Genomic DNA, 23,275 nt, shown 5'->3' on the forward strand with positions numbered 1-23,275 from the left:
CCTGTTCTGCGTTAACTGTTTCAAATAGTTTGGGTCTGTTTGTCACCAGAAGGTCTAATATATTATCGCCACGAGTCGGTTCTCTGTTTAACTGCTCAAGGTAGTTTTCAGATAAAGCACTTAAAAAAATTTCACTGGATTCTTTGTCCCAGCCACTCGTTATGAACGTTTGAGTCTCCCAGTCTATATCCGGCAAATTAAAATCTCCACCCACAACTATAACGTGGTGGAGAAATCTACTCGAAATATTTTCCAAATTATCATTCAGGTGCTCAGCCACAACAGCTGCTGAGCCAGGGGGCCTGTAGAGACATCCAGTTACCATGTCTGAGCCTGCTTTAACCGTGAACTTCACCCAAATTATTTCACATGGATCTCCGTCAATTTCCTTTGATACTATTGCAATTCTTATCGCTATAAACACGCCTCTCCCTTCACTGTCCAGCCTGTCTCTGCGGTATACATTCCAATCTGAGTTTAGAATTTCATTGCTGTTTACATCTGGTTTCAGCCAACTTTCTGTCCCTAGTACTATGTGGGCATTGTGACCGTTTATTAATGAGAGCAGTTCTGGGACCTTTCTATAGACGCTCCTGCAGTTTACTATTAGCACATTAATATTGTTATTCCCTGTTGCATTTTGCCTACTCATACCTTGTCTCAGGAGGCATCTTGTCGGGCCTAGGGAGGGAATTCTCTAATCTAAAAAACCCACAGGTGCACTCCACACATACTCCGCTACCCTTGTAGCCGCTTCCTGCGTGTAGTTCACGCCTGACCTATTCAGGGGGACCCTACATTTCTCCACCCGATAGCGGAGGTCGAGAAATATGTGATGGTGACGGGAACAAAACAATTGAAAGGTTTGAGAAAAAAATGGGGTCCATTATGGAAACTAATGTACAAAGCAACACCTCAGTAAAAAAAAAAAAAAAAAAAAAAAAAAAAAAAAAAAAAAAAAAAAAAAAAAAACTCAAAACTGTATGAATTGTGACTTCAGCCAATGTAGATGCAAACCAGAAAATGTAAGGAAACTCAAAAAATGCATTCACAACCAAGAGGCAATAAGAATTCAAAAAGGGTCCCACAAAGTCTTCATGAATGTATTCCCTTGGCTGTTGCGGAGGGGCCAAGGGGACAGAGACACTCTAGAAGCTGCCTGTTGTCGTGCACACTGCTCACAAGCCGTGACAAAATGCACCATTTTGCCATCAGTTCCTGGTCAAAAAACATGTCTCCTAGTGAACAGTTTAGTGTGTGAAACTCCCCAATGGCCTTTGACAGAGAAGTCATAGAACCTCGTGCCGTATCGCGGCAGGAATGTGACTACTCTGGGAGAGAGGTCTTCTGTGGACCACAGTAACAGACTGTCAAAAACAGAGGGGCAACACTGCAAGGAAAAATAGTTTCACAGGGGGTCCAAAGCTCAACCTGATGGTTTTTTGGCCAGGCCTGTTGAAAAAACCAAACTGCGTGATGGAGAACTGGGTCGGAGGTAACAACAGTTGCAATGTGCAAGCTTGTAATTGGGGGAAAAAACCTGAACTTTCCGGAAGGCATAGACTATGGCAAGGGCCTCTTTTTCCACCTGAGAGTAATGTTGCTGGGCAGGAGTGAGAGATTTTAGATGCGAAAGCAACAGTTCTTTCAGTTCCATTGGAATATCAGTGGTCTAGGACCATCCTGAGGCCATACTGTGAGGTGTCACTCATCAAAACTATGAGCTGGTCCAGAGAGAATGTAGCTAAACATGGGGATGAGAGTAGTTTGGATTCCAGCATTTGAAAAGCATGTTTGCAATCTGGGTACATTCTTGCATAACAATACATGCACCAGGTAGGCCAATGTGGCCACCCTGGCAGGAATTTATAGTAGCAGGCTACCTTCCCTAGAAAGGCCTGAAGCTCCTTCGTAGGTGAGGGGTGAGGCATAAACAAAACAGTGCAGTGTTCTGGCAGAGGGCAAACCCCACCCCAAGAGACCTCAGACCCCAAATAAACAGGAGAAGATTGAAAACACTGAGATTTTATGAGGTTATACCATAAGCCTGTGGACTGTAAGACAGAAAACAAAGTGCTCAAATTTTTCAAGTGATCAACCGTGGAGAAGCCCATTACAAGAATATCATCCAGATAATTAATGCAAGCGGGCACAGGCATAGTCAGTTGCTCTAAAAATCATTAACCATTTACTATTACAACAGCTGAACATACAGATTAAACTCTAGAATCTGTAAGACCAACATTTCAGCTGGAGTGCTTGAGCACGGATTAGGTCAAAGAAACAAACAGTCACATGAATCTCACCTGCCTAAGATGGGCACATGGGTCAAAGCAATCAGATAGATCATGTATTTTATGATTTTTGAAAAGAATTTAACTCAGGACCTCACTAACACTTATTAACAAAAATAAGATCATACTGATTATCAAACAAAATTTGTGACTAGGTTGAGAATTTTTTGGGAGGGGAAATGCTGTGTGATATCTTGGATGGAGAGTCATCAGAGATGTAGAACTAACTCATCCTTGTTGTGGTCTGGCAATTGAATGATAACAATATTTGTTATGAAGGAACATTGAAGATACGATTGAACATTTTTTCTCTCTGTTTGCTGGAGACTATTTTTTGTCTCATTGGCAGTCTGAAAACTAAAATTAGCTATTTTTTTATGGAGATACTATGATATAAAAAGTTGAGGCTTCTCACATTACCTGAGGAACTACTTGTCATGGCATATTAGTGCATAACTGTTCTCCGACCTTGTGTTGCGACATGTTCAGTCTAAATTGGTCAATCAGTGGCAGTGGATGAGCAGTTTACTACTGTCCTTTTCTTGCACTCTCCTAGAAAATGCCCCATACAAGGTGTTATATTAAAGATGTAAGAATTATGCTGCAAATTTGTGTACCTAACCAGATATGTTGAGTTAGTCATGATCGCTTCCTAGATAGCATCTATTTGAGTTTACACATATCTGCATTCATTTCTTCATCTGCTCAAAACATTTCTGCTCATAAATTTTTATGATGCTGCACAGGAACCATACCATCCTTTCCGCGCTGTTTCTCAAAAAGCTTCCTGATTTTATTTTAATATCGAAGATGCTCTCTATTGTGTGTTATTATGTTAGCTGCATACTTTCTTAGATATTGAATGTCAGTGGAACTTGAGCCTCAGAGTTTCTCTGTATGTTAATGGTCAAATGAGTAGCATCTCTGTTAGAGATGAAGTAACTACTTTCTGTTTCATTTTACTGAAAATATAGGCTTTTCTACGTATATATGCAGCTCTTTCTGTCTTCATCACCAGTGTTACCTCAATTGCATTGTCATCACTGTGTGAAAACATCCTCGCATAGGTAGGGTTTGTTTAGTGCGAAGAACTGAATGCATTTTCTTAGTAGATAGGGGTGTTATTAATCTATTACAGGTAATTTTGAGAGAAAGCCTTTATTACATTTTCACAATTTTTTTTGTTTCTTAGACCTCATATTAAATATTAATTTTCATCGTGTTGAGATGGTCAATATCTCAAAATATCATGCCATTACTTGAGAATGTAGGAGTTGTTCCGGGAAGTAATGTAAATGTAGTAGAAAAATTTTTATTCAAGATCATGTAAAAACTATTACAGATGTTTGAAAGACTTTGAAGTAGCCCTTGTTGGCATCCACACATTTTTCCAGTGATTTTGGCATGCACTGTACACTTCCTGCAAGGTGTTGACAAGAATCTCATTTAGAATCTTCCACATGACAGTTTGCGTACTTCGGTGGCCACAAAATATGGGTTCCTTTCAGGCCTGATTTGACCACCTGGAACATGAAAAACTGTCGGAGCCAGATCAGGCATGTAAGGAGTTAGAGGAGTTACAGAGCAGTGTTATCAACTTGTTCTCAGCAAGGAATTCCTGGATGCAAAGAGAGCTTTGGCTGTGACCTCCTTTTTCTTACTATCTTGAACACATCTACGTACTAGATGACCTGTGCTATAATTCACTCACTAATTCAGGGCTCAGTTAAAGGGTCCTGAACATGAAACATATTTTTGTCACTTTTGTTGGCTTATGGCAGTCCAGAGCGGGCCTCCGGGCACTACGTAAATAGCTTCAGCCACCTACAAACTTGAAAATGCATCGAAATGGGCTCTGCTTTGACTTGCTGAATCAGGTGGTAGATGTTGGCAAGAATTTTGAGAGTATAGTACAAACTTAATCATGTACTGTTGTTCGAGTGGTGATTCCATTGCATGTTGTGACTCATGCACTGTCTTTAGGTTAATGGAAATGGCTATTCTTATGCTCCTAGAGCTCAGAGCAGACCAAGATAGGCAATATTGAGAAGCTTCAATTAATTTGACTGGTCAAAATGTGCTGAGAAAAATTGGAACACCATGAAAAAAAATAATTACCAGTACATCACTTTATGGAGATACCTTATACATGTATGGAATAACATAGTGATAATATCCAAGACATAGTTAGGAAACATTTCATGTTGATAAATACTTACACTCATTCTTGACTTTTGTATACAGTACTGCAAATTCTCCATTTGTAGATTTGCTATGAGCATAATAGACCAGCAGTTCTCACTCACCTGACGTCCTCTTTGCTGAAGGCAACGAAAACTGCTGAGGTGACAGAAAGACTTCTCATTGCTTGATAATCTGTAGCAGTAATATTATATGATTGATCTAACTGCTTTTGTGGTGTGGGAGTTGAAGCAAATTTCCACTTCATTATATTACCAGGAAAGCTCATCTGAATAATTCCAGAAAGTCTGAGGCCTTCCTTGTTGGCTTGTTAAAGTGATGGCATCTAAAGCCTGTCAATTTTGAAGTCGGTATGGCAGGTTTCATTGCTGTATGTGCAATACGTTTCATGGTTAGTGCACTTGACCATCTGAGTTCTTTGTCTATACAGTATTGTTCCAAATTCTAGTAAATCATGCTGAGAATGTGTCTGCTTATCTTCTTTATTCTGTTTACATGCTATAGATTTTTATAATGTAAGGCATAAGAAATATAGACACACAAAATGGCAAAAAAATTCTTGTATCTTTGCAAAAATGTTTGATATTAGAGGTCTTTTCCTATGGAAAATGTTACTAATTCCTTATCATCTCTGAAACAAACCTTTCATGACACAGTGGACTTATAACAAGGGCTTGGAACCAAAACATCATTATAAAATAAATAAATAAATACTCTTCAAAAAGTAACTCCAAATCAATACTAAAATTTTGACAAACTTGCTGGTTAATTTAAAAAGCATAGTTCTTTTGACTTATGCACACTAAATGTAGACTGCAAAATATTAGATGTTGCTGCTCATTTATTTCATCACCACCACCACCACCACCACCACCACCATCACTATCATCATCATTATTATCTTTTTATACTAACAGTCACATGGATTGATGTATTTGTGGGTTCAGTGTTGGATTAAAAAACTAAAGGTTTGGGGTTCAGTTACTGGCAAGTTTAAAATTTTGCCTGTGACACTTAATTTTACTTTCCTAGAGATGTATTGTGTATTTGTAAAGTGCCAGGTTGCAAAGTTGTTCAGGTTCCATGTGCTATAGGTATTCCTGTAATTGGGTGGGGAAGTTAGTTCGGAGGTTGAAGGGTGAAGAGCGTGACACATCCAGTATAACCATGCCCAGTGGAACCATTGTGAAGATCAAACAAACTCTGTAACTGTGGTTTTTTTATTATTGGTAGAGAGTGGTAAGTTTTTTTTTAAATTAGAGAATTATTTGCTTAAATTGCATCTGATGGTTCTTGACATATGTCCTAGTCATTAAGTTGCTTTGTAACATTTTGACTTTGCCCACAAATGCAGTTGGTGCTGATGCAGTATACTTAAAATTTGATGTATATTGACTTAAAATAAGTAATATGTTGTGCCTATTCTGACTGTTCACTGTTGATTCATTTTCCTAAAATTGCCATCCAGATGTTATTGTATTCCAGGCTAATATCACCTCATGAAGAAGTTGGTTATAATGAAATATGGCATTCTACCTCTTTTGTTGCAATATTTTATTTTTCCTCTGCAAATTTCTGAGTGGTTGTTTTTCATAATTGTTTTTTGCATGAGTTAAGATTTCCCATATGTTCTAAATTTCCATTTTCTGTCTAGAAATGTGAAGTCAGTGGTATTAATATTGACTCCAGTAGAACAAAGCATTTTGGATTCCTGTGATTGAATACAGCGTTTTACTGTTTGGAATGATTCTATTTTGTCTCTGCTACTTGTGTTTCCATTTATTTATCATGTTAAAACTAGAAAGTTTAATATTTCATCTTTCTATTCTTAGGTTTGGGATGCTCTCTCAGATGCAATGATAACGTTCAACAATAATGGGATGGCAGAAGAGATTGCATACATAGTTGAAAATGACCTTTTAGTAGACTCAGTTAGTAAATGTCTGGAAGAAAGAACTTCCAATGTTGAAGTCATCTATGAAGCAAAAGTTAAAAATTGCAAATTACCATCAAGTGATGTTTTATCTGGTGCACATGAGCTTGCACAGATTGAAATGGAAGATGGTACTTCTTACACCTGCAGATTACTGGTGAGTCACAGCAATCTTTTAATTCATTGCTGATTTCACTTAAATAAACAATACTGTGAGTGAAGACCACTACTTACCTTGCATAGGAATATTTAACAGTTCAGAAAACTGATTAACTTATGATTTATTTGTCTATCCAATGCTCAATGTTTCATCTATATGATGAGTAACTGAAGTGGTTGGGACCCTGAACTTGCATTCAGGAGCAGAGTCAACTCCCTATCTCTCCATTCACATTTAAGTTTTATGTGGTTTCCGTAAGTTACTTCAGTAAAATACCAGAATGGCTCCTTTAAAAAGGTCCTATGCAATTTCCTATCTGGGCCTTGTCTGATCTAAGATTGAACTCCATCTCAAGTGATGTCTCTGTTAACATGACATTAATCCATTACTTTACTTTACTTTACTTTACTTTACTTCCTTCCTTCCTTCCTTCCTCTACACAGAAAGTGTTGTCTTTACACATAACATTACTTTTATTTGATGTTTTGCATTTTGAGTAAGCAGTAGTGAATGGAGATATTTCGGTGTTGAAAGTTACATATTAGGTATTGGAAATGTATGAAATAAATTTATGATAGTACTTCTCACCAAATACCCAGGGGTTTGTAAAGTGAAGGGGGATGACTGCTATCAGCTCAGCGGGACATTAAGCGGTATCAGCGGCAACGAGCGAAAATGTGTACCGGACCGGGATTCGAACCCGGGATCTCCTGCTTTCTAAGCAGGTGCAGTAACAACTGCGCCATCCGGGACGCAGCTTTATTGCAACTGCACAGACTATCTACACTTCACGGTTGATCCACACTCCCACTGAGTGCCACCTATCTGCAGTCGCCATTGATATTACTTAGTGTCCTGCTGCAGCTGATAGCAGTCATTGCTCTTCAGTTTACTTATATTGTTTCACAGCTGTGGGATCTGCATGGTGTCTGTGTTTCGCAGCTCAGAAGAATGTTTCATTCCTGTTCACTCCACAACAGCCCCAAAAATATTGTCTTACCCGTAAACTTCATTTTTGGGCTTGTGTTTCACTCTTTGTCATTGTGGAGTCCCAGTCTCTCTTCTTTTGTATGTGCAGCACCAATGAAAAATATGGAAATTGTAGTGAAACTTGCAAGTGAGAAATGGGTGAAAGTAGTTCACCATTGGCAATGTTTTAAGTGATTAAAATGGTGTACAAAAATGAAAAAAACACATTTCAATAGTTGCATGCAGAGTTTCAGTATTAAGAAATTACTGGTGCCATGTAGTGCACACAAATGGAAAATTTGAAGAGACCAGATGACTTAACGTATTTATATATCTTGAAACTCTTGAATTCAGTCTGCACTTGAGAACATGTTTTTAGAACAGTACTTAGTATTCTGTCTACAGGACGTCAGAATGCACAGTCAACTTGCTGCCACATTCTTATCACATTCATTCTTCTCAGCTGCAGACCAGAACAAAAGGCACTTTTTCCATGAAGATGGTAAGTGCAGGTAGTCAGTGTCTTTACCACCCAAAAAACTATGGGGAGCCATATCACCACATGGTGTTGTCTGACAAACTGCTGTTCTTCTGATATGCACAAGATAGAGTTTTGTGTTTTCATAAGCTGCAATTTACTTTGGAAGCTTCATAGATATCTTGAAGAGCAGCGGTTGAAAGGATTCTTAAAAAAAGTGTGACTTGAGTTGAAAATGATTAGTGAAAAATACATCAAATACAGACCAAAGGAAAGTGCTTCAGAGCCTGATTACAGTCTAGACTTATACTGCAGCTGAATTTTGGTTAAACTTTCCATAATTCTAATTAACTTTGGTGTTCTATAGCATTTTTATTACCTTGCTTAATGGATGAATTTCATTGTCTTCTGTTATTGCATTTGCCATGAGTTCTTGCACTGCTATTGTCTTTATAGCTCTTTTAGCAATTGGATATTTATGAAACAGTAACTGAGAAAATTAGAATTTTGCAGCAGTTGTACCTCATAAGGAAAATTCTGAAAAAGGTAAACAATAAAGGTTTCTCGCACTTCCAGCAGCATCAAGTGGTTTAAAATCCATGAGCTTTCAGCCGAATACTTGCCAGCTAACATCCCATAGATGTTCGGGCTCACATGGGGTTCCTCTTCTTCGGAATGTCTTGGCTCAAACTCATCTAGTGGTTGAAACACATGTGTCGCATTACATGCCCTAAATTAGACACTTGCGCCCCTTTGGTTAAATTGTCTGGCTGAGGGCAAGTTTGCGAAATACAAAGTTAACGTAACATATAATAACAGTAATAATAATATCGGGAACTAAATTAACAACCCATAAATTATGTAGGCCACACAGTTGCAATTTGGGTAGAATAATGTTTATTCAGAAAGAAAACTAATAGCAAAAGTGGTCATATTTAGAATTACTATTACACTTGAGTGCATATCCATTTGACACAATTCGATCATTCACAAACTCATCGCAAAACACAATACTCCACCTCAATATTTACACGAGAAGTCCGAGTTCACTCCAGGTGCGTGGCTGCTCACTGCTCAGAGACTAAGTCCTGCAATACCACACATCACAAAGACTCCGAGGAGGACTCGAAGAAGTATGTGTTCTTGACATTCTGTGGCTCAATAACAGGAAAGATAAGCCGGCTCCTATAGAGGAATAAAATTGATTTGGTCTTCAGGGCTCCAGCAAAAATTCAACAACTTTTGAGGTCTGTGAAAGATGATGAAGGCCTCATAATACCAGGAGTATGTAAAATACCATGTGGATGTCACGGTTCTATATCGGACAGACTGTGCGTACCATTGAACAGTGCTGTGTAGAACACGAGAGATGTTTTCATCTACAGTACCCAGAGAAATCAGTGGTAGCAGAGCATGCATTAGAAAAAGGTCATCATACTGCTTTCAACAAGACATCTATTATCACATGGACTAACAGTTTTTGGGATAGCATGAAAAAAATAAGCCATTGAAATAAAAACTTGTGACAACATGCTCAATAAAGACGGCGGCCTGCAGCTAAGCACAACGTGGGACCCGGCCATTGGAAGGCTGAAGCGGGTGCAGAAGCTGCACAATGCAAACGTTACCATATATGGTGGTGGAGTGGGTACCAGTGACGTTATGGAAGGGAGCATGGCTATATAAGGACGGCAGCAGCAACCAGAAGACAGTCACCATTTCACAGTGGCTGAGGAGTACTCAGCAGAGATATTGTGGATTTTAAACCTCTTGACATGGCTGGAAGCCTGAACCTTTATTAGTACATATCGCCGTGAAACTATGCACTCCTATAAACGTAAACAAATAAACTGTGAGAGGTTGTTCAGAATGTGATTTAAATGTGTGAAAACTGCACCGTCTGTAAAAGTGAAAATAAATTCTCTTTAGGTAGTGATTTTAGCTCACCCTATTTTAAAGGTTAATGATAGCAACTGTTAAAAGGAAAGTTTAATTGTGGAGTAACTGACAGCACTCTTATGTGTACATTAACATAAATTAACTGACATGCCTTCATTTCATTTCCGTACAAATGTTGCACTTCACTCAAATTTCACTCACCTGAGACATGTATCAATACCTGTTACAATTCTGATGGGAAAGATGAGGCCAAGGCACTGGTGAAACATCCTGAATGCCAAAAATTCTGTGTAAAATTTGTTTTCAGGCTGGTCATTATGACAATGCATTGTAGATATGAACTGACTGTGCAGTTAAGGAACTATACACTTAACACATTTCACCAGGCCCTTGACTTTTCTACTTCTTGGAATGCTAGATTGATGATTGTGATCTTATGGTCTGTGTTCTGACTAATAGACTACTCAGGAATGGGAAAAGGGGGGAACAACTCAAGACATACTAGATATACAAATGAAATCATTTCAAAATTTTACTACGTAATATCAGATAACATGTCAAATAAATAAATAAGTAAATAAATAGAGTACCAGTTCCAAACACAATCTGGACTTCACATTTTAAAATTTGATTTAATATTCCTTTTTTTATTTTGGTAGAAGGGAAATGTACTTGCATATTAGCACAATCAGCATGTTAGGAAGATGTGTTATACCATGGGTTTGTTGTAATTTTATTATTAATGTGCTGGTATTGCTTTACATATTTGTATTTTAATACAGATGTTTGACAGAACATTAATACTTGTGTTGTTCATCTGAATTACTCTTTTCCCACAAGGAATTTTGCAATTCTTCCAACTGGCTGGTAATCTTATTGAAACGTTCTTCAGACAAAGAATTTTGTTGCCGTTGTTCAGCATGCATTGCCTTGACATGTGCTATCATACGGTCTGTAGGTGCAGAAGCCACTCGTCTAAGGGTACACAACTCATCATCATGCTCTGTAGGATCAAAAAACACTGAGTAGGCAAGTTCGTGTTTGTTTATTCGTCCAGGATGTTGAAGCAGTGATCTTCTTTCTGCGACAAGCCGATACGCAGAACGTGCTATTTCTGCAGGTAATCGATCAGCCTGCAATTACAGTGTACGTAATCAGTTCAGAATACGTGTTAGACTTCATGATTGATAAATAATACATAACTTAAGATTTATGAGGTATTTGCAACTCAGAGGGAAATAGGGATCTGAATAGTTTACTTTTTCTTCCATAGTTTAGTTTATATCAACTGTCTTTCTTTTTATTTTTTTAAAATTATATGTGCAGAAAGAGACAACAGTTATTAAGAAAAAAATGTTCAGCTGCATATTTTATATTCTAGGCAGATATTTACTGTCAACATTTGTTGAGTGAGACATTTGTGCTTCATAGCAACTCAACTAAAATGTCATTTGTTGTCTGCATTAAATGCATGCCATGTCTTGTCCTGTAAGACATATAAACAAAATTAGTGTTGAATTCCACTATTTTTTACTCCTTGTCTCTTAGACATAAATTTTCCAGTCTTTCTACTACCCTGTTTGACAAATAGTACAGAACAACAAAATTTCTATTTCTGTTGAACGGAAGTATCTGCATGAAATTATTTGTTGATACAGTAAAAAGTGCTCTATTCCAGAAGGATACATAATGTTATTATTAAATCTCACTTAAAAAGAAAAAATTCTGGTTTATGCAGTCTGCAGTATAGATATCACAAATTTGCTGAATATATATAGTCAGTCAATTACAGTGCATTGCTACCAGAGTGAATAGTTCTCCTGGGGGAATGTTACAGAGAATTATGAATTAAAACAGAAACAGGTTAAGTACTGAATGTCAAGAATTGGCCTATGTATTTGATCTTCTGGTGTAGCCTGCTAATGTGACCTTCCTTTCATTTTTTTACTGGAAGGCAAGGCTCAAGAGGAAAAAGTAGGATGATGCTGTGGTGAGTATGTTTAAAACCACCATACAGAAATGGCTTACAGAAAAAGCATTTCATAAAGTAGAAGAATTCAAATTGTGCCATAGAAGTACTAATGTAGTTTCATTTAGATCAAACTTATATATGTGAAAATGTTGAATATATTGTGTGCAGTATGATGGACATTTTGTGTTTTGATAGCCAATTATGATCTGAAAATATCTTTTAGACCATGGGTTTTACTTATGTAATTGTATGTGTGTATGTTCACAAAGGACAAATTTACTGCTTTGCAATGTGTAAAGATGGATAGTAAATAAATACAGTCCCATTGTTCCAGGTAAAATTGTAAGAACTGGACAACTAAACAATTAAGTTGTATCATCAAAAATAGCTGTGGAATAATTGTTCATTTTCAGTTCATTCATTTCCAGAAAAATGGGTGTGCATTGTAGCAGAAACTATTTTCTCAAAGTTAAGTAGGTAAATACAACTTGGCACATGGTGAATTCTGTGAGCAGAAGAAAATTTTTTAACAGCAAGATTTCATTTTTGTCGGTATAAATTCATGTAAATGATTGCTACCTCCATGTTTCACCTCTGATTTAATGCAAATACAATTGCATGCTTGTTTTATATGCTGCCTGAACTATGAGAGCAACGTTAGTATGAGGGGGCAGGTATCACTTACAGCTTGCACAGCAGATGAATGGTATTGCTGTTGTAGTGTCTGCCAGTCTGCTTGTTTCTGAGTCTATAGATGATTGTGAGGTAATTGCTGAAAGAACACATGTGGAGACCATTCAATACTTTGAACATACTCCTGGTCATTCATCCAGCCATGTAATGCTTATTTGCACATTCTCAACATTTTTAATGGGATTTGGTCATTCAACAACTTGCCTGTGACTAACACCTTGTATTCAGGTTAAATGAACTATGGACTCAAGAAGAGCAAACATTAAGTGACATGTTGTAGTAGTTAACACATTGTTCTTATATTCAGGATGAAGGTGTTTAATTTTCCATTTGGTCATTCAGATTTAGGTTTTTTATGATTTCTCCAAATTATTTCTGTTGCACAAAGTGACAGTATGTTTTTTTCACCATCATTGGCCAGTTGTTCCAGCACTGTGTCTATAATGAAAATACTATAGGTTGTGAAACTCACAACCTTCCTCCTGTCTTCAAAAGGAAGCTGCTGCTGCTTCTTTTTCATCAGGCTGTTTACTCAATCTTGCAGAGTGTCACTTTCCTTTTGGTTTGTATTTCTTTATTTTGATTGAAATACATTTCTTTTTATTTATATTTATTCATTTTTTATTGAAATACAAACATAAAGGAAAACAAAACCCTACAAGACTCAGGATAAATGAGAAACATGACAGCCTATAAGCAACAATTCTTAAGTAATTTTATTCAATACCAGTACATTAAGATTTTCCTATTCACTTGATCTGGGTGTTAATAAGTTCCAGTTTTATGTATTTTTCGTGGTATTTCTATTATGCCATACACACAGACCAACTTTTCTGCTTTTTATTTATTTGTGGCACTTTATCTAGAAGTAGTATATTTTCCGAAACCAAGTTGAAACGTCTAAACTTTTAGCAGTAAATATCCATTGTCATGCAGGAAAATTTGATAAGCAGGTGATAATGCACTAATGTAAATGTAATTAGAGATTATTTAATCACCTGTGGATGGTTGGGCCGGACGTAAACTGAACTGTGGTATGGAGAAGTGAGCAACAGTGCACTTTGATGGGCCATAGAGAGAAGTCGTGGTGGCAGCCATGTCAACAAACGTGAAAAGAGGGCACTCTCCAGATGGGCCACCAATTCAGCCTGTCGTACAAGACGGTCCAGACCTGCTGAACGCTGTAGACCCTGATGTGTGTAAAAGAGAAATCTTGTGAACTGGAGTGTAGCAAAAGGCTTAGCATTAGAGTATTTCATTTAAAAAGAAGAGGTTCACATGTAACTCGGCGAGACCACTACCATTATTAATTGTTGCAACTTCTGAATTTTAATTCAGTAAACCCATTTTGTAAGTTGAAATATGTTTTATTACTCTCATAAAGAAAGTAATTTGTATCTTGTAGTTGATACAGACTTCACATCCACCAACAGAAATGACTTCCTTGAGGACATGCTCACATTTGGGTGTAATCAATATATAATGAAGGCATGCTCCACAATATTGGATGAATATTTCTGCATCTGAAACAGTTTTAAACTTGTTTCAGTTAACTTCGCCTTAATAGTATTCCAGCTGAAGAGCTGCGGAAGCACACTGGAAACACTTTAACTCAATTGATTTTTATTTATAGAGAGTTTTTGTGGTTTACAGTACTGGAAGTAAAGATCTAGTTTTCATGTGTCCAGTAGAGTCTTGTGATTAGTATTCAGAGATAAGTATAGATGTTTTTGAGTCTAAATAGTTTTTTTCCCTTTATTCTATTGTTATTGTGTTTTGAAGTTATGATGCAGGTTCTGAGCTGATTAAAGGAAAGATCAGTGCCACTAAGAAGAATTATATCTGTGAAATTTAAAATTTTCCAGTGAATTAATTGTTCAAAGAAATTTTGGGATCGCAGCTGGTCATCGTAAATTTCACTCCACCATATTTAAACTGGACACCTGACGATCATTTTCAGATGTCCAGTTGAAATATCGTAGTGTGAAGTTTATGATGACCGGGGGTTATATCTTTCAAAAGACTTCATAATACTTGAAATACCTGATGCTAGATAAACAAGCATGTTCAGTGGATAAAATTGAATGATTTAAGTAGTTATCATTACTATCAATCATGTGGTTCCTCCAGCTTGAAAACTGACAAAATTTTGCCAGTGACATCCAAATTAGGAATGCAGATTAATAGTTGATGCACCTCATATAGACTTGACAGAGCTCTCTAATGCACACGCATGTGCATGCACACGCCCCCCCCCCCCCCCCACACACACACACACACACACAACAGCGACTAGCAATTGTGGATTACATAGCTTTACAAAATTTTACAAAAATATATTACTTTCATAATTTATAATTTAAAAAATAAGTCTTTAAATAAATATCAAATTTGTCGATGCATTCAAGGGCTGCATCTGACACTTCAAATAAATCTTCCAAGTTCCCATGGTAGGCTCTTCTGCTACAGCTTGTTACAATGAGAGGGATCGTCTGGTGTTCATTTCCACAGTCACACTGAGAAGATGAAGCCCTTCCCCATCAGTAGAGGTTTTCAGCACAGATGCCGTGGCCTGTGCAGATTTGATTAATTGATTTCCAGGCACATCACATTAGTTCCATACCGGGTGGTCTTGTGTCAAGTCTTTGGAGGGTCTGATGTTCCTCATGGGCAATAGTGTTCCACATTTCTGTCCACTTTTTGTTGATACTGAAAGTTGCTGCCTGTAGTGATTCTGCCAGTAGGACAGATGGCTGCCTAGACTTTAATTGGTTCATTCGGAATGCAGGAACGTCAGAGTGCATTGGAAGCTCGTGAATTTTAAGTAATTTTTGGTATTCCTTGAGGAGGGCATTCTGTCTTTAGAGGTCTCGTGGAGCAATGTTGCCAGAGGTGGTAACCAGTATAGAGGAGGAGATTTGATGTAGCCTGTTGTTGTCCTCATTGCTGCATTTAGCTCCACGTTAATTTTTCTCACATGTGTGCTATTGAACCACCCTGGGGCACACTATTCAGCAACAGAATAGACCAGCCCTAAGGCAGTGCATCGCAGTGTCGTTGCTCTTGCGCCCCAAGAGATACCACTCAGCTTCTGTATGATGATATTGCATGATCTCAGCTTTGATGCAGTGTTTTCTATGTGCTTCTTATAGGAGAGGGTTCTATCAAGAGTCACTCCTGGATATTCTGGAGAGTCTTGGTGCTGAAGGACCTGACCATTAAAGGTGACATTCAACTTCGCATTGGCCATTCTGTTGTTATGGTGAAAGCAGCTGACTTTAGTCTTCGTTGGATTTGGTATCAGTCTCCACTTTTTGAAGTATTCATCTATTGTGCTTAGATCTGCGGATAGGATCTCCCCATCAACTTCAAGAATGTTCTCTGCTGGGTGGCCAAGGCCAAATCATCTGCATAGATGAACTTCCTTTGTTTCAGGGAGGTCAGACGTATAGAAGATGAACAGGATTGGCACCAAAAGTGAGCCTTGAGGAAGACCATTATCAAGTTTCTTCTGTCTGCCTAGTTGGTTGCCAAGGCCTACTTGGTAGTATCTCTCAGATAGCATGTTGTTTATGAGCCTGATTGTGGTTTGGCAGTGTGTGACACTGGCAAGTTTGTACAAGAGTCCTTGTCTCCATATTGTATCATAGGCAGCAGTAAGAACAATAAAAGCCACTGACATTTTAAGGCAACGTTGAAATCCAGCTTCTATGTGTGTATTTAACCTGAGCACTTGGTCAGTGCAGCTTCTATTTGGTCTGACTCCTGCCTGTTCGATGGGAATAACTTCATGTGTCTTTGGACCGATTCGGTTGAGGATGTCTCTTTCCAAAAGCATGTTGGAGCAGCTCAGGAAGGCGATTGGGCAATAGCTAGCAGTTTTGTTTTTCTGGTTTACCCGGCTTCAGTATTTATATGATTTTTTTTTTTTTTTTTTTTTTTTTTTTGAGGCTTTTGGCATGCTCCCTGATAGCATAATATTAGTGAAGAAACTTGCAAGTCATCTACGAGTCCTGTTTCCACAATTGATGAGGAACTCCGGCTATATCCCATCAAATCCTGGAGCTTTGCCTTTTTTCATTTCTTTGATTGCTGCAGTGATCTCATCTACAGTGAAGTCTCTGTAGTACTCTGATTTGTTGGGTGCCTTCTGCTTCAGGTTTTTAAGCTTTTTCTTAACCATTCTAGTGTGTAGCTTATGGGGGGAGGGGGGGGTGCTTTGGAGAGAGAACTTATTCTGTTCACAATCTGGTCTGGTGTTACTTCAGGATATTTTCGGGTGGGTGGTCGACTTCCTCCCAGTTTTCTCAAGAGATTCCATGTCTCTCTGCGTGACCTCTTAAAAATCCAGACTTTCTGTTTTTCGCTCCCAGTCCTTTTTACGAGCATTATCAAGGTGTTTTAGGAGTTCTGCAGCAGTTCCGCTATCATTGGTGGTTAAATAGGACTGATACAGTTCTTCACAGTCATTACTCCAGGCTGGTATATATTCTCTCTGGAACCCTCCAGGCATGAATTTTTTTGCTGTTGTTAGAACTGCTCCGACGAATCTTACATAATTTTCACTTAATGGGGGGATCCATCTGATCACTTTATCAAGTTCTCTGGAGAATTTAGTCCAGTCTGCTTTTCTGAAGTTCCATGTTGGTCTAGGCATTGATCTCATTACAGGAATTTGAATTCCTATGTCTAGAATTACTGGCCGGTGTTGGCTTTTTGGGAAACCTCCTAGGACTGTCCTTACTGTATGTAGAAGTTGTCTCTGGGAGTCCTGTGTTACAAAACATAGGTCAAGATTGGAATCCTTGTTCCAGGCTGCAAATTTAAATGTTCCCTTGTCCTTTGAGTCAAAAGCTGGGCTAAGGTTGGTATGTTCAGCCCAATTTGCCAGATCCTCACAATTTTCATCAGTATCGCTGTATTTCCAATTGCTGTGATGGCTGTTGAAGTCGCCAATATATCCACTTCAATGTGATGGAACGGGAAGAACATGAGCTGGCCAGTTATCTGCTGGAGGCTTCTAGACATTTGTTACAGTAACATCTTTAACTTTAACTGAGACAGTCTCAATATTTTTTATGGAGTTTGCAGATATCAGATGCACATTTTCAATGTTACTGCGTATATGGGTAGCACAGCTGTAGCTCTGGTGGTATGTAGCTCCCAGGACTTCATAGCCAGCTACACGTCCTCTTGGAATACAGTCTTCATTCGTAACTATATGAGTTTCTTGAATGACTGACACATCTACATTGTTTTTGAGTAACATACGGGAGAGATGATGTGATTTAGATTGGCTGAGCCCTTCGACGTTGAGCTGGAAAATCCGAATGTTATGGCTTAGGTGTGTGGTTGGTTGGTTCTGAAAAGAACTGTTGTGAAGTAGTTTCATGTTCATGTTTAAGCCAGGAGATCTGTAGTAGATAAATCTAGATGCCAGCTCCAATACTCGTGTAGCACCACCCAGGAGGCTCAAAAAACTTTAGAAAGAATGTAGTGAGTCTGTTGGCAGGACACTCAGGAAACAAAAACTGTCTGTTAGCAAATACACATAATTTCAACAGTAAATTCTAACCACTTTTTGTGAAGAGCAATAAAATTTCGTTTATCATCTCAAAAAAATAATTACATAATTAATTTTTTTTTGTTTGTTTCTTCTTTGAATTCTCTTGCTCTATACAGGGTGAGTCATAAATGAGCCGAAACATTCCAAGGACTGCATGCTGATATGAAAAGCAACTCAATAATGATTGTTGTTAATTTTTCTCCTGTTGATAACATTTACAAGATAAAGAAAATAAGTTAATCACGAAATGAGGCACCAGAGAACCTCAAGATTGTGACATATTATTCTCCCACAGATGCATTACATGACACACCAAAGTCCTGATTTGCATCACCCAGCACTGGGGAGATATGGGAAAAAGCTCATTTCCTCTGTGTGAGTATGCAGTATGAGAAATTACGTAAGAACTTGTGAACCAAATGTTGCTGACTGGCAGAGTGTACAGTCCCATGTCACATGAAATTTGAGCTGCGGCTAATGACTTAAAGCAATATATGGCACATGCGTCCTGTTCACAACAGCCCTGGGCCTCTTGCTGTAGCTGATATGCACCGTGCCAGCAGCTGCTAAAGATATTTCATAATGTTCTTTACATCGCAACTTCCACAAGTGAGTAAAATAGTGTCATGAATGTCATTTAGGGCATTGCAGATGGAAGAGCAGTAGTTGGAAGATAACTCTGCCAAGAAATATTTCCCAGTACATACATCCCATCAGCACCTAGACATCTGATGGAGTATAGTGCATTTGTGGCACCTTCAGCATTTAGTGCCCGGGGTAAACCAGTCATCGAAGTATAGTGAAGATGTTGAAGAGAATATGTTGCTGCACTCTGTTGCTAAGAACTAAAGAGTAAGCACCAGGTCTCTTAGCACTGTATTAGAAATGTCACAAAGTACTTCACTGAAGCTAAGTCATCAGACAAAAGACTAGAAGTTTTAAGTATGAGGGTACTAACAAATTTATGGTGTCAATATCTGATAGGGGAATTATTGCTTGGTACCTCTTGGGACTAAATGTGCCATCACCAAGATTTACAGAAGAGCAATGATTATCTATTGGAATATCGGAAGAAGTCAATTACACAAAAAATGATGTAGCTTGTCCACATGTGGTTTACACCGGAGCAGATAGAAGCAAACCCAACAAGCAAGTCTTCACAGATAATTTGCCACTGTTCGCTACCATTCGCTTGTGTCTGTGAACAACCATTTATAGTCATGCGAGGGAACAGAAGAGAACTCGATATAACAACTATAGCCTGTGAACATTGTGTTATTGTTTTCTGGCACTAATATTCACTGCACAGGATGCAACACTACAATTAGAGCCACAGTGCAAAACTTTAAGAGAGAATTGTTTTGCACAGGGAGTGCATTGTTTTTGATAAACTGACCAAAATGGCATAGGAAAATAAGAATGTAGGTCTCTGAATTTGCATGTAATAATGAAACGCATGGAGATAGTGTACTAAACATTGAATTGCAGCTCCAGTTTTTGGCGTTTATTTCAAACTTTGTAGATATGCTGGTTGATGTTTTTCTGTTTCTAATTCATTGTAGATGAGGAGGAAATTTATAAGCAGAACACTAATCACCATCAAACAACGTAACCTGAAGAAAGGTTAGCATTTACACTTGATTTATTGTTGACCACATTCAAAGACTTTGAAAACCCCAGACATTTTGATCATGTCAGATTATTTTCCCAGACACATACGGTCTGTTGATAATAAGTTGGTCTATGGCCACAGTGTCCTGCAGGGCAGGACATGAGAGGAGGAATGTTTCCTTCTTTGTCTCTGTGCTGACAAAGGTGTACCTCGTATCAAAACAGTCTCAAAGAATAAAAAGTTGAATCCTGAAATTTCTGAAAGTGCAGTTAGTGATGTCAGGCCACAACATCCCTGGTGCTGCTGCTAAATGTCACCCTCATTGAGTCTTTCACAAAACTGTGGTTGTTCTTTTCAAGACTTGTAAAAATGACTGCAGTGTATTTGAGTTATTGTTGGATTTTTATGCACTGTATATGTGTTTGTGCTCTAGCCAGACAGCAGGTTGTATAGATTTTACAACTGTGTGCCTAAATATGAGCTTGTATCTGACAAGAAGACCTTATCGAAAGGCCTAGTTTTGATTTTCTTCACATATCCTAAGAGGATTTGAAAATCTGTGCCCAGACATCAATATCCTAAAGCAATGCGACATAATTTTGAAAAAGAAAAACTAGAAAAGTTGCCTCTTATAATGGGATGATTTCTGAGCACTGTTATCTGCCAAACATTTGGCAGATGTTTCATAGATGCCTGTAGCTGAATGGGTACCCCACACATAGTGAACCCACTGCCCCTTTTCCCTCGCACTAAGACCAATGCTGTGACATAGATCAAGAGAATGTTGATATCTTATCTGTTGGACAACAGTGACAAGCATTCTTCATTTTTGGGCTTTTGTACAGGAATATTTTACTTTTCTTCAGCATCACCCGTGCTGTTGACAGTACTATGCCAATTTTTTGGCCAGTGTTTTCTTGGATCTATCCTGCAGCTGGGGTGTGCTGCACATAAAAAGGTAACTTATAGTGAGTGTCTCATTCTCAGTGACAGGGAGACATTACATTTTTCTTCAAGATGACGTGCGCAGACCTCGTCTGCAGGATGAGGGGATCACCTTGTAACCACTCACATACATCTGAAAAAGATAGCTTCGAAGACTGGTGATGAAAAGTCACTAGTTCAGATCTCCTTTACAACATTTTTTTTTCTTCTTACTTTTATTTAAATTCCGTATTTTTTGTAAAGTTGAAATTGTAATAAGTAAATATTGAATCACAGTTTTCTAATGAAAATAACATTTTATTTTTAATTATGTATCACATGAAACAAATTAAAATTTGATACAGACATGTGAAACGAGTTATATTCATCAATAATACTCCTTCATGTACTGCTAATGCCCACTAATTTCTTCTTCCGTCGTTTAGTGGAGAAACAAGCATAGAACATGCACCAGTATTATTGATGAAACTTCCTGACATGTTAATCTGCTTTTAACCTGTGTGGAACTTTCATTTCTGTTCACACACTGCGGCAGAGTGAAATTTGTTCTGGATTAGTATTGATGTATTCACATGTCCATGTCAAATTTTAATTTGTTTCAAATGAATGACCTATAGTTGAAAATAACATACACTCCTGGAAATTGAAATAAGAACACCGTGAATTCATTGTCCCAGGAAGGGGAAACTTCATTGACACATTCCTGGGGTCAGATACATCACATGATCACACTGACAGAACCACAGGCACATAGACACAGGCAACAGAGCATGCACAATGTCGGCACTAGTACAGTGTATATCCACCTTTCGCAGCAATGCAGGCTGCTATTCTCCCATGGAGACGATCGTAGAGATGCTGGATGTAGTCCTGTGGAACGGCTTGCCATGCCATTTCCACCTGGCGCCTCAGTTGGACCAGCGTTCGTGCCGGACGTGCAGACCGCGTGAGACGACGCTTCATCCAGTCCCAAACATGCTCAATGGGGGACAGATCCGGAGATCTTGCTGGCCAGGGTAGTTGACTTACACCTTCTAGAGCACGTTGGGTGGCACGGGATACATGCGGACGTGCATTGTCCTGTTGGAACAGCAAGTTCCCGTGCCGGTCTAGGAATGGTAGAACGATGGGTTCGATGATGGTTTGGATGTACCGTGCACTATTCAGTGTCCCCTCGACGATCACCAGTGGTGTACGGCCAATGTAGGAGATCGCTCCCCACAACATGATGCCGGGTGTTGGCCCTGTGTGCCTCGGTCGTATGCAGTCCTGATTGTGGCGCTCACCTGCACGGCGCCAAACACGCATACGACCATCATTGGCACCAAGGCAGAAGCGACTCTCATCGCTGAAGACGACACGTCTCCATTCGTCCCTCCATTCACGCCTGTCGCGACACCACTGGAGGCGGGCTGCACGATGTTGGGGCGTGAGCGGAAGACGGCCTAACGGTGTGCGGGACCGTAGCCCAGCTTCATGGAGACGGTTGCGAATGGTCCTCGCCGATACCCCTGGAGCAACAGTGTCCCTAATTTGCTGGGAAGTGGCGGTGCGGTCCCCTACGGCACTGCGTAGGATCCTACGGTCTTGGCGTGCATCCGTGCGTCGCTGCGGTCCGGTCCCAGGTCGATGGGCACGTGCACCTTCCGCCGACCACTGGCGACAACATCGATGTACTGTGGAGACCTCCCGCCCCACGTGTTGAGCAATTCGGTGGTACGTCCACCCGGCCTCCCGCATGCCCACTATACGCCCTCGCTCAAAGTCCGTCAACTGCACATACGGTTCACGTCCACGCTGTCGCGGCATGCTACCAGTGTTAAAGACTGCGATGGAGCTCCGTATGCCACGGCAAACTGGCTGACACTGACGGCGGCGGTGCACAAATGCTGCGCAGCTAGCGCCATTCGACGGCCAACACCGCGGTTCCTGGTGTGTCCGCTGTGCCGTGCGTGTGATCATTGCTTGTACAGCCCTCTCGCAGTGTCCGGAGCAAGTATGGTGGGTCTGACACACCGGTGTCAATGTGTTCTTTTTTCCATTTCCAGGAGTGTATTATTGTTATTAGAAAAATACAATTCAGTGTTTCTTTATTACAGTTTCTACTTGACAGAAAATATGGAATGTAAATAAAAGTAAAAAAAAAGAAAATGTTGTAAAGGAGATGTAAACCAGAGTCCTTTCTATTACCAGTCTTCAACAGTAGTGTTGAAGACTGGTAATAGAAAGTTACAGGCACCTACAAAACATCTGCCAAATGTTTGGCAGTTAACAGGGTTTAATGTCAAGTCTCGAAGATGGTTTTGCTCATACCTGCGCCCAATTGTCTGGCAGATAGGGCAGCACTGTGGTGCAACTAATTGTCAATTGCCGGAGCTTCTCATTGTCCTCAGTAAAGAAGTATGGAAAGCATATGCATGGGAGACAATCTAAGTGTGATGGTTTTTAATATAAAATGTATGAAATTACCTTTACGCCTGTCCTCATTTAGTGAATTTTCACTAAGACATATTAAAATCTATTTATTTCCAATCGATTGAATTACTCCAGAC

General features: G+C 39.2%; 1 protein-coding gene across 1 annotated transcript in view; it reads right to left on the bottom strand.

Annotated features, from left to right (window-relative positions):
* Nucleotides 1-10,582: 10,582 nt before the first annotated feature.
* Nucleotides 10,583-23,275, bottom strand: part of LOC126208066 (transient receptor potential channel pyrexia-like) — a 182,120-nt gene continuing 169,427 nt past the window's right edge. The window contains exons 10-11 of the mRNA XM_049938885.1: nucleotides 13,599-13,790; nucleotides 10,583-11,068 (exon numbers count right to left, since the gene is read on the bottom strand). Of these exons, the coding sequence (XP_049794842.1) occupies nucleotides 10,733-11,068; nucleotides 13,599-13,790 (528 nt within the window). The 3' untranslated portion in view covers nucleotides 10,583-10,732. The remainder of the gene's footprint in view (nucleotides 11,069-13,598; nucleotides 13,791-23,275) is intronic.

The sequence above is a fragment of the Schistocerca nitens genome, chromosome 1, assembly GCF_023898315.1.
Source record: "Schistocerca nitens isolate TAMUIC-IGC-003100 chromosome 1, iqSchNite1.1, whole genome shotgun sequence".
Lineage (NCBI taxonomy): Eukaryota > Metazoa > Arthropoda > Insecta > Orthoptera > Acrididae > Schistocerca > Schistocerca nitens.